The sequence below is a fragment of the Galeopterus variegatus genome, unplaced genomic scaffold, assembly GCF_000696425.1.
Source record: "Galeopterus variegatus unplaced genomic scaffold, G_variegatus-3.0.2 Scaffold1260, whole genome shotgun sequence".
NCBI classification, from domain to species: domain Eukaryota; kingdom Metazoa; phylum Chordata; class Mammalia; order Dermoptera; family Cynocephalidae; genus Galeopterus; species Galeopterus variegatus.
This window is the reverse complement of record NW_007727371.1, coordinates 111,258-124,247: the sequence shown is the minus strand read 5'-3', so window position 1 is coordinate 124,247 and position 12,990 is coordinate 111,258. Positions and strand designations below refer to the sequence as shown.

The window sequence follows — 12,990 nt, the reverse complement described above, 5'->3', positions numbered from 1 at the left end:
CACCTCCACACCTCAACCACCTCACCTCCACACCTCAACCCCCTCACCTCCACAGCCCACCCTCTTCATCTCCACAGCCCATCACCCTTCATTATTTTTTCCTCTTTAGAGGATTACCTAACTGGCCCTTATCGGAATTTGAGTTTGTAACCTATAAACCGAAGGTTTTTTCTTCCCAAATGAATCAGATAAGAATATTATTTCCATAATCAAAGTTAAGTATAATTAATTGATTGTTTTAATTTTCAGTTGATTCTGTCTTTAAGAAGTGGTAACAAAGGGTAAAAAAAGAAAAATAAATAAAAGTGAACAAAAGCATTTAAAAGTAGCCATACCACACATATTTAAACTTGAACTCTCTTCTGCACTCTTAAACCTTTAACAAAAAATCATTATTTGGGTGGGGGGAAGAGAGTTTTAAGTAGAAAGCACACATGTTTTAATGTTACAAATTGATAGAAGGGATGCTCATTAGTCGATTACTCTACAGACACAAAGATCTAAACCAACATGTAAAAATCTGCTCTTGAGTGTAGTTGCTAACATATAGAAATTTGGTGCTTAACTTCTCATTTACTAATCCCCATTAGTCACTATTACAGAAAAAAACCCAAAGAAAGTTTGCATAATCTTTTTGAACGCTCATGCACCAGATTAATTTATAGTTGGTTTTTTCTCTCTTGTGTGGCCTGCTATGGATCTTAGAGCATCAACACTTGACCACTTTAAACTAAATAACTCTTCCACAATAACAGCAATCTAGAACTGTGTCTCCTAAACTGAGTGATGTCAGAGAGGAGGTGAATGAAGGATAAACTCTGAGTTGATTCCTAAGTAAATGAGGAGGCATGAGGAGCTCTGCACCAGGACACATACCTTCCTCCGGGAATGGCACTTTCCTCACACCTAGACTTGGTTTGGCTGAAGCAACTTGCTTGGCCTTTATTTTATCTATTTTCATCTGAAAATCTGAATCAGAATGCCCATGTGTAGGTTTCCTTATGATAACCTTGACCAGAAGAAATCTCCATTCTTTTTTTTTTTTTTTTTGTCTTTTTCGTGACCGGTAAGGGGATCGCAACCCTTGATGTGGTGTCGCCCGCACTGTGCTCAGCCAGTGAGCAAACTGGCCATTCCTATATAGGATCCGAACCCGCGGCGGGAGCGTCGCTGCACTCCCAGCGCCGCTGCACTCCCAGCGATGCCCTCTCCCGAGTGCGCCAGGGGCTGGCCCAGAAATCTCCATTCTGATTGCTAACCTGAGTGACACTTAATGGCCAAAAGGAGACTAGATGACTCATCAGTAGGAGTCAATTCATTACTAATGGTGAGATTCTTCCTGACCATAAAGCATTAGAACTTCAGGGCCAAGTGAATACATTAACAAACTGTCAATGGAAGCACTATTTTGCACCAGAGAAAATACTAGAAAAAGCTTTATGTCCTTTCCCTTTATGGATAGCATTCCTCCTGTCTTTTGTTTCCCACACAACTCCCACAGAACCACTGTATGGATTTTGGTATACACAGGGTCTTCAAAATTCACGGAAAGATTCCTATTATCTTTTGATTCCATTTTTCTACTAACTTTTTGAAGTACCCTCATAGTACCTTTTTATTTTATTTCTAATTGACAAATAGTAATTGTATATATACATGGGGTACAATGTAATGTTTTGATATATGTATACATTGTAGAAAGATTAAATCAAGCTAATTAACATCTGTCACCTCACTTTTTTTTTTGTGGTAAAAATGTTTAAAATCTAGTCTTTCAGCAATTTAGAAATATACACCATACATTATTATTAACTATGGTCACCATGCTGTGCAATAAATCACTAAAATTTATTTTGTACCCATAGTTAATTACCTTTCACCTTAAAAAAAAAAAATACATTATGGTCATGTGATCCAGTGCCAGGCTCTGGAGTCACTGTGTGACACTGTATAATAAACTTAACCTCTCTGAGCCTCATTTCTCATCTGTAAAATGAGTATAACACCACCAATCTCATAAGGATGTTAGGAGAATAGAAGGAGTTAATTATTCCATGGCAAACTTAGTAGAGTATTTAGCCACCATTATTGGGTATACATTTTCATATGATAATCATTGAGTAAATATAACTTTGTCTTTTTTAACATTCCAGCATAAACATTTTCAATATCACTATGTATTTTCCCATTATAATTTTATTGACTGCATAATATTCTATTATTGCTGAACGTTTAAATTGTTCCAATTTTCCACTACGAAAAATAATACTGCAATGAACACCTTTAGATTTGAGACTCTTTCCAGTTTTTGGAATACTTCCTTAGGATAGATTCCCAGATGTGGAATTACTAGGTCAAAGTAATTTGAATAGTTTAATGCTCTTGATAGATGTTGTGAAATCATTCTTCAAAAAGATTATATCAATTTACAATGACATTAGCAATGTGGGGGAGTACTGAATTCACTTCTTCTTGTCAACACTCAGCCTTAAAATTGTGTGTGGAAAATAGCACCTGTCTTTAAATTGTCTTTCTTTTATTACCAGTGAATTTGGATTTTTCCCTATGTGTTTGTCTACTCTCATTTTGAATAAATTGTGAACTATTTGTATTTCTGACCATTTGTTTGTTCATTGGCGTTGGGTTTCTCTCCCTACTGGTGAGTATAGCAGATTATAAACATATCGTCACTAAGTAAGCAAAGGGTGGTGTGTCAAATCTTGGTGCTTTCGGTCATCCCTGCACACACAGACCACAGACATCTTGGAAAATAGAGGATCCATCCCTTACTTTTCACTCAAATACTGCAAGCCACTTAGGAAAATAGAAAGGACACAACTTGGTCTGTGCTCTCTTATTTTGAATAACTAGTATTCACATGTTTGGGAGGGGAAATTAATTAGAAACCACGAAGCACATGCACTTCATCTCACTGGTTGAGGAAATAAAACCCAGAGGATAACGCATTATCTTGGGCCATATTTCATTGCCGGTTCTGACTGAGCTAAGCCAGCACCCAGTTGTTGGCCCCTCTCAGCCCGGCACCTTGCCATCGTAGGTAGCTGTGTTGTCCCAACAGTTCTTCAATAGGACCTCCTACTTTTCACCTGGAGTGACATTTTGAGTAATAAAAGAGCAAGGACGTCTTTTTAGCTAATTCCTGTCCATATTCCACCTCACAGCACCCTCATGAATCAGCCTCACCCTTTCCAACTGAGCATTTCCTTACATAATAAGACAAGAATGAGTTGAAGACAGCTCAACTCAAATAAGGCCCCCTTTCACAGATTTTATACATAGGGCCCAAGAAAAGATGATTCTTTGGGCAGCTACAGTAGCATCATCCACCATCAATTGTTGATAAGCTTGGGGGGAAAGGGTGTCAAATTTTGTAAACATTTCCCACTTGCCAAAAATAACAGTTCATTGCCTGTGGGTGGTGAGTTTTGCTTGGGAAAATAGCCTATCCGAATGGAGGGACAATTTGTTAACCTTCTGATACTATTGAGTGCCTAGGAGAGCATGCATCTTTCTCCTGGTTTTCCTTACTCCTATATTTCCCCCCTGAAAAGGTATTTATTAATTAAGCATCAAGACCAGTGAGCACTCTCTGCATAGACCAGTGTTTTCAGTGGCCAGAATGGGAAAGTATTCATGAGCCTCTGTCCAAACATGCCTCAAATCAAAAATGCACACAAAACTGTGAATGCAAAGTAAATACCCAGTAATAACTGTAGTTTAATCATACCTAGTACAAATCTGTTTAATTTATAGATGTGTTCTGTTTTAGTGCTTATGTTATCAATCTTGAAATGCTCTTTTATTTTTTTAAATATGGAAATTAATTTTAATTTTTTAATGTTTTACATCTATTTCAATTTACATATTAATGAGAAGATTCTTCCTTTTTTAAATTTAATGTTTAGATAGAAAATTATTTTCTCAACATACAAACAAAAGAAAACATCACAAATTGAATTTAAAAGTCAATTGATAAGGAACAAATTTAACACACAATGACTTACATCCTTAATGCATAAAAACTGCTTTAAAATGAGTTAGAAAAATCTTTAACAGAAATTTGGTGAAGGACATGAGCACACAAATCACACACCCCAAAGAAACACAAATGGCTAATAAATACATTCTAAGATGTTCTTGCGGGCGAGCAGTGGCCCATGACCCCCATCTCAGGACCCCAGGCGTGCTCCATTGCTTGCCTGGATGCAGGTGAGGCAGCCCTATTTTTGAATATTAAATTTTAATGTAGGAATAAATGTGTAGTAGTTTTCCCCCTTTTTCTAGCTGTCCATTAGGATATGGTTATTGTTATAGCAACTACTAGAGAGGGTAGAGTTTGATAGACTTCTGATTGCAAAGATATATGGAAATACTTCTGTTTATTGGGGGGTTTTTTATTTAAAAAATTTACTACTCAGAAGTCATGTTATTAGCCGTTGCTCAGATATTGTCTTTTTGCTTAGAACAGCTCTCATTTTACCAATGGTTTTCAAAATAAATGAGTTACAAGTAAATGTATCTTAATAGAATGTTCTTTTTTATTACTTTCTTTACTAGGTAAATAAAACTAAAAACCTTCTTATTCTTTTATCTAAAAATCTTGCAGGAAATCTCATGTTCTCTTAAAACATAAAAGGATCATTGGATGAGTAAGGAAGTCCACTAGACTTATAAATTCTTTCAGAAAGAAAGGGTAACATATTTATGTTTCACAAAACTCTGATAATTATTTTATAACAACTGATATAATTTGGTACGTGTAGGATATTTCAAGGTTTTTGTTACCGATTATGTCCTTTTTGCTTTTAGCAATGAAATCATTTCCCACATAACATTTTACCCTCTTCCTTCTGACAGTAAACTTATTTATGCAACTGTGGCTTAGCAACAGGAAGAGAAGGAAAATGATGTCTTTTCTTACTTCCAGGGAGGCAATGGAGTGTAATGTACTAGAAAAATCTCTGGACTAGGAATAAAGAAATATGGGTGCCAGTTCCAGCTCTGTTGTATTATAAATGTTTGTTAGATGGATGGATGGATCAGTGAATAGACAAACAACTTGTTTGGACCTCAGTTTCCCAATTATAGTTTTAGGGCCTGGAGTAGATTACCTCTAAGTCTCCTCCTGCTATAAGATTTCCTCACTATGTAAGCAATGTCTTTTTTTTCTTTTTTTTTTTTTTGTGACCGGGAAGGGGATCACAACCCTTGGCTTGGTGTCGTCTGCACTGCACTCAGCCAGTGAGCGCACCGGCCATCCCTATATAGGATCTGAACCCGCAGTGGGAGCGCCACTGCGCTCCTAGCGCCGCACCCTCCTGAGTGCGCCACGGGGTTGGCCCAGCAATGTCTCTTTTCTTATTGGAATCCTTTGCTGTTGAAATAGTCATCTCAAGGATTGTCATAGTGGAATGCATTTGGTATGTATTAGGGCAGTGCTACTTTGCCTATTTTTATTTACTAATCTACCTCTGCTTGGAAACATTCCTTACCTAATTAAACAGGAAGTCAATGATGCGGGAGTGGGGATCTTGGTTTTTATACCTTTTCTAATGCTCTAACATGTGAAATTACTTTGATCCAAATCTGAAACAGAAAATTTTCATACATTTTTATACCTGTCCCAGACTCAATTCTTAATTTAATGGGTTATATATCCATACATTAGTTTGTCAACAGAAAATCTTGGTTTAGTGTTTTAAAGCCACACCATCAAATGAAACACTCTTGTTGAACATTTCCCACATTCTGTTTAATCTGTGTGAAACTTTCATTCCTGTAAATAACGTGCCTAGGAAAAGTTTGCAAGGACAAAGATCAACTCAAATAAGAAAGAGCTAAGTTGAAAGATAAACAGGAAAAAAAAGTACGAGGATCCCAGTTTATCTTGGATGAAGGTTTCTGGTGTGGATTTGTTATTTTGTTTTAAATAAATTGCCAGAATACTAGACATAGTCATATCCAAATTTAACTGCAGCAGCTATTTAATGGATTATTATACAGACATTAAAACTATGTGTGTGAAGAATTCTTTTTGGCAGCTGGGGATTCGAACCCTTGACCTTGCTGTTATAAAACTGCGCTCTAACCATCTGAGCTAACAGGCCAGCCCGAGAATTCTTAATTACATGGCAAATTGTAATATGATAGCCAAGGAAACTGAGAAAAGAAATTTCATATTATAGTTTGATCTCAACAAAAGGGAAATTAAAAAAAAATACTAACTATGGTTTTCTCTAGATGATGATATCACTTCATGATAATTTTTCTTTCCTGTATTTTTACTTAAAAAAAAATCCAGCTGATAATTTGTGTTAAAAAATTTTAAATACAAATTATGTTGCATATCTTTTTGTAGTATTGCAATTCTGGATTTTCCCATACTGTACTCGTAGAAGAATGGCCGTATAAGAAAAACCTAAAGAGGTTTAACTTACCCCTCATGCCTGAGGCCATAGCAGCAGGCCATGGCTCAGCTATAGGAGAGAGAGTTCAGTAGCATCAGTAAGGGGAAAGAGGGCCTAAAAAATCATGAGGGTCAATAGCTACAGGGTTGAGATCCCACAAATACTCTCATTTCATTTGGTGAGCATTTACTGAACACCTTTTATGTGCTAGCTACACACTGGAGATCTTAGGAGAATAAATACATATCTCAGACAAAAAGGAACTGATAGTCTTTTGGGGGAGGACAGACAAATCTTAGGTGTAATGAAACAGCTATATGCAAGGGTAATCACAGCATAAGGTTGGAGTGTCATCTTGGCTTGGAGGAATCCAGAGGTCTAGAGTTGGCCACATGCATAGAGGCAGAGTTGCACGTGTAAAAGCCACTGAGCATGAAACTACATGATGGATTCTGGAAATTATGTTTATTTCGGTAGGGGGGTTGCATAGAATATAAAAGAGATAAGGACAAAGGTGAGGAAAGTGGCAGGAGCAAAATCATGGCTGTCTTTGAATGTCATGCTCAGTAGTGTGGCCTTTGTCCTGCAGATGACAAGAAGCCATTAAGAGATTTTAAGGCTGTGGATTTACATTAGATTTGCATTTTATTGTTTTGGCTGGTATGGGCACTCGAACCTTTGACCTTGGTGTTACAAGGCTGTGCTCTAACCAGCTGGGCTCAGCGACTAGACCCTAGATTACATTTTAGGGAGATTACTTCAGTGGTGGAAAGGGGAGAAATGGGAGGTCAAGCTATTATAATGGTCTAAGCCAGAGGAGAAGCTGGCCAGAGCTAGGGCAATGACAATGGGAAGGAAGAGGAGGGAGTGGACTTGAGAGATAGTGAGATGTAGACTTAGACCCAGTAGCCATTGGATGTGGAGTATGCAGGAGAGGGAAACTAGGCAGAATCCCAGATGCTGGTGTTAGTAAGTGGGTAGAGGCATCACTGGAACAGGGATTATAGGAGGAGATGCTGGGAAATAATGAGCTTCAGTTTGGGACGTATTTAAAGTCTTTCCATCCTTCTTTTTTTCCTTCCCTTCTATATCTTCCTGCCTTTCCCACCCTTCCTGCTTTTTCTGCCTTTGTTCTTTCTTCCTTTCCTTCATTTGTTTAGTCATTCAGTAAGCCTTTATTAAGCCCTCACTGTATATCAGCCACTATCCCAGGCACTGTCCTAAGCCCATTGTAAACCAGGCCAATTTCCATATATCTTCAACCATGAGCAGGAAGAAGTCATTTTTACCTTTTGGGTGTCTCTGATCAGGACACAGCTATTCAGGCATAAGACACAAATTGCTTAACTTCCTTATAGCATTGCATAATAATATATGTTTTTATATTGGAACCAGCACTAATGACCATTTTCTTTATAGGCAGTGCCATTATTTCTGTTATATTTCTGAAAGAAAATTTGAGAGCCTCAGATTTGCTAGGTAAGTAATTATTTAATTCATGTAATTATAGCATTGCTTGATCAGGAAATAAATAATACTATCCATAAAAAATACAGGCTTTAAAACTGGGAACAGATTACTGAAATGGTTGTAAATCTTATTTAGAGTTAAATGTTATTCTGTCTTCAAGCTGCCTACTCTTGTGTGAAATACTTCCATTTTCATTGTGACCACTGCTCGTGCTATGGGCCATAGCAAATTATTATTTTATAATATTAATACTATGAAATTTTTATGAACATAATGAAATTCAGTGAAAACATCTGTGTTGCCTAATAGACTATTTCACTTCAAAGAACTTATTTGTTATATTGTTACATGAAAGTACTTCATAAAAATGAAAACTGCAAAAAAATTAGATGTGCCAACTAACTACCTTATTTGTATTTAGCTCTTTACAAAAGTAACACAAGACGTTGCTTTCCAAAATTGTATTTGGAAATACAGTTATTAGTGAAAAATAACAGTAGCCTTCCTGGCTGTAAGAAAGGTTTGTATTATATAGCAAAGCCATCATTTATTCATTGTATCTCCTAGCTCTTGTTGGAAATATTATTGGTGAGAGGAATTATAGAGATTCATATTTTCTTCCTTGTCATAATCCTGTTTGAATTGCTGCTGACATATGATAATGAATACAGATACTTTAGGCACTTCAGATAAAACAGTGCATACCCTCATCGAGGGAGATCATTTTTTTTTTTTTTTTTTTTTAATTTGAGCTCTAAATGTGACACCAGTGTTGGTATGTTGAGCATTTGTTTTCCCTGGTCATGTTTCCCTTGAGCCAAATGTCTTGAAAGTGTTTTTACTTTTTCTTTTCCTCCTTGGTTTGATTCTTCTCGCAGAGTTTTTTTTTAATTAGTAAAGTCTTCTTTTTTGCATATCAATTAAAACTGTTCTGCTTTTTTTTTTTTTTTTTTTTTTTAATTTGAGCTCTAAATGTGACACCAGTGTTGGTATGTTGAGCATTTGTTTTCCCTGGTCATGTTTCCCTTGAGCCAAATGTCTTGAAAGTGTTTTTACTTTTTCTTTTCCTCCTTGGTTTGATTCTTCTCGCAGAGTTTTTAGTCAACATTGTCAGATTTTTCATGGTTAAAATGTTCTTCTAAATGCATTCATATGTGAATTGTATCTTTTCCAACATATTATTTTTCTATACCTTCTTTTATATATTGTGGTTTATGGAATCACTGGGGGAAGTTATATGGAATCAGAAATAAGAATGACCAAAGCCTGAGTTTTATAAATTAAAAAATTAGTTTCTACATTATTTTTCTCATTTATCCACACATAATGTTTCTTAAGGAAACTTTAAATCCTTTTATCTATCTGTCATCTTTTCTAGTTAATGATTGACTAATGGTTAAATTATTTAATGAAATAATACAGATGGATATAAAGGGGTATTTGCTTGATCTTTACTACTAATGACAAAAATATAATTAAGAGAGAATCCCTGCCCTCTAATAATTTATAGTCTGTGATAAAATATAAGCATAAATACTTTTTTTAAAGTAGAAAAATAAGGGCCAGCCTGGTGGCGCACTGGAGAGTGCGCCGCTTGGGAGCGCGGCAGCGCTCCTGCCGAGGGTTCGGATCCCATGTGGAGACCGGTTCCTGCTCACTGGCTGAGCGTGGTGCGGGCGCGACACCGAGGGTTGCGATCCCGTTGCTGGTCCCCGGTACGGGCGTTACACCGAGGGTTGTGATCCCGTTACCGGTCAGTAAAAAAGACAAAAAGGAAAAAAATAAAATAAAATAAAATAAAGTAGAAAAATAAGGGCCAAGCCCGTGGCGCACTCGGAAGAGTGCGGCACTGCCGTGGGTTCAGATCCTATATAGGGATGACCGGTGTGCTCACAGCGCTCACTGGCTGAGCGCAGTGCAGCCGGTCTCAAAAAAAAGACAAAAAAAAAAAAGTAGAAAAATAATATGTATCGTAATGTCCTGAGCCCTTAGTTTAGAGCAGTGTTTCTGAACCTCAGCACAACTGGCATTTTGGAACAGATAATTCTTCATTGTAGGGGGCTGTCCTATGCATTGTAGGGTGGTCAGCATCTCTCTTGGCCTTTACCCACTAGATGCCTCTAGCACCCTCCACCCAAGTTATGACAACCAAAAATGTCTCCAGACATTGCCAAATGTCCCCTTGGGGGCAGAGTCACCCCAGCTGAGAACCATTGGTTTAAAATAAAAGGAGATTAGCTGGGAAGGTCCAAGAGAAATTTTTAAAGCAGGCGTCACATTTAAATCAGTTCTAACAGCTAGATAGGACAAGCATAGGCCATATTCAAGGATTTGGAAGAGGGAATAACAGAAGAAATGTTAACAAAGGTGCAAAATGGTAAGATACATTTTTATTTAATACTGTTTTACAACTGCTGCCTATAAGGATTAGGAAAACATAAATGAAAGTCATAACTATGGAAAAGGAAGAAATGTCTATATGTGCAGATGATTTGATTATATGCCTAGAACACCAAAGATCAAAAAAAGAAAGAAAACCCAAGATCAACTAAACATTACTAGAAGCAACAAACTCCATCAACATTAAAGGATATAAATTCAACTCACTCTCATGGCTTCAAGTCTGGATTCAGCTTCTGCTGTCAACTGTGTGGCCAACCTAGTATTGCTTAACTTCTGTAAGCCTCAGTTTGCCGGCAAATATATGGCTGTTTTGAGCATCAGACTGGATAATTCATATAAAAGCACTTTGAGAAATGTAATACTCTGTCAATAAAATTGTCATAATTTCTGTGATCACCTTCATTTCCAAGAGGTAATACTAAAAATGTAACGTGAGGGATGGGAAACACACACACACACCCATCAAACAGACTAACAAAATAAAATCTCTAATAATTCTGAAGGATTCTTGGCTAATTTCTCACATTTTAGTAATGACTAACATTTATTAAATATTTACTCTTGCCAGGTACTATATTAAGTGTTTTACATGGATTATCTCACTTAAATATATGAATAACCCATTTACAGAAGCAAAATCTGATACTTATAGAGGTTAAATAACTTGCCCAAGGTCATATAATTAGGAAGTGGTGGACCTGTATTCTAATAATGGCAACCTGATATAGCTATAGCATGATAGTTTAGGGTGAATCTTTAATATAAAAGAGCCGTGTGACCTTTGCAAAGTCACATAAGTAAGCTCTTTAAGCCTCAATTTCCTTATCTTTAAAATGAAGATAGTGTTACCTGCCTCACAGGATTAAATGAATTCATATGTAAAACTCATGGAACAGGGCCTATCACATAAATGCTCAATAATGTAAGCCATTATTATCATTGCTAATACTACCACCACCACCACCCACCACCACACTCTACTAGTTAGTCAGAGGACACCTTGATTAGGATATTTTTGCAAACTTTAGTAATCCAGGTAACATTTCCCACAACTCTGGTTGGGCTTTTGTTTTTTTCGTTCCTAACTTAATGCTTTTTGAGTAGGGCTATGTAAATGATAAGTTACATTTGTTTCATACCATAGTTCAAAGTGATCAATTCTTGCCTTTAACCTAGCGTCATAGGAATAAAACAGGATGTAGTCACTTATTCCATACCCTTGTCTCCAATGAGTAATATATGATTATCATTATCTGAGATGTAATAAGCTACTTCATACTTAGAGAAGTTCAGGGAAGGCCTTTTTCTCAACCTCACTCAATACTATGTTAAGTCATAAGTATTTTCTTTGGGCCTTTATTGCTGTTGCCTTGAGAAAATTTAGGTCTTTCTGTTAAAAGCAAAAAATCCATTTTTTTCTTTACAGAGACTAAAAACAAACAGGGAAAAGAATAGTGGTGTTTTTTAAAGATTAACATATGAGCATGCTAAAAATTAAATCGTCAAAATGTGTAAAGGGAAATCATTTCTTTTTCCCTGCTTCGAGCAAATGAAAATTTGTTTTTATGATGGAACAAATGAAGATTTGGGGCCATGTGGAAACAAGCTGAACTAATTTATTGCCAAATGTTGCTCTGTGGCTATGAAGCATTTCACCACTAGTCTCAAAAAATGACCTCACAAAAGCTGTGTCTGAAAGGAATCACCAACTATTATTAACTCAATGACAGGCTTTGGACTGTTCCCTGATTCTTAGTGGATTAACAATTTTAAATTGTTTTAATGATTATTTTTCCTGTAAAAAAGCACCAGATTTCTCTCCCCTTCAATCAGTATTTTCCTCTCCTTTCTTAGTCATCTAAAGTACTGAATCTAATCATCCGTGAAATCCTAGTTGATTTAAGCCAAATAGTGTCATCATAGAAATAAAAATTATAGTCAACTCATCAGCACTCTCCAGAGACCAGTAACTTGATTACTTCAAGTCACCTATAAAGGGTTTCCCTGGATAGAATATCAAGAGATTAATAGTGAGATGAAGGCCATCTCCTTCCTTCATTCTCCCACACCAGAGGTCAGCTTGGTTTGGGGCCGGTATCTAGGATACTAATCTAGCCCCGAACCATTATTTCTAGTTGAGAGGACAGAGTGCCTATTTTGGTTCTAGAGCTGCCTCAAGAATGGGAGCCTTTCTGATGGTCGGTCCACAGTATTATTTGGATTCACCACATTATTGAGACTTACCAGTTTAGGGCTTTTTTAAAGTTTAGTTGCCATAAGCCTGAGGAATCTGGAGAGACTCTGTGATGGGAGGGTGTTCCCAAATGGTTTGGTGTTAAGGAGTCCAATTCATTCTGTGACTCCTGGTACCCCACAAAAGCAATAGCTGGACTCCCATTGATCAGAAGACATATCGCAGGAACCAAAGGAATCAGTCTTGGTTGGAGTCAGATTAGCTGAATATTAAAAAACTCTCCCAGAAGTCAGGTCAAGCCAGATTCCAGAAGCCAGAAAATGGGCAGTTAACACTATTTGGCATTCAGCAGAAGAGTGGGAACAAAATTCAAGATTCCAGGTTTAGTTAAGGGGAAAAATTGTCTGGGAAACAGGGTATCAGTTGAGGAAGAACTATGCATGTAGATCTTGCAGTCCAAGGCTTGCATTGGGGAGGAGCTTGGCATGTTAGAGG

At 37.0% G+C, this 12,990-nt stretch overlaps 1 protein-coding gene across 1 annotated transcript in view; it reads left to right on the top strand.

The window, feature by feature from the left end:
* Positions 1 to 12,990, top strand: part of NIPAL2 (NIPA-like domain containing 2) — a 61,236-nt gene that overhangs the window by 18,783 nt on the left and 29,463 nt on the right. Inside the window, exon 5 of the mRNA XM_008575939.1 lies at positions 7,848 to 7,907. Within this exon, the coding sequence (XP_008574161.1) occupies positions 7,848 to 7,907 (60 nt within the window). The remainder of the gene's footprint in view (positions 1 to 7,847; positions 7,908 to 12,990) is intronic.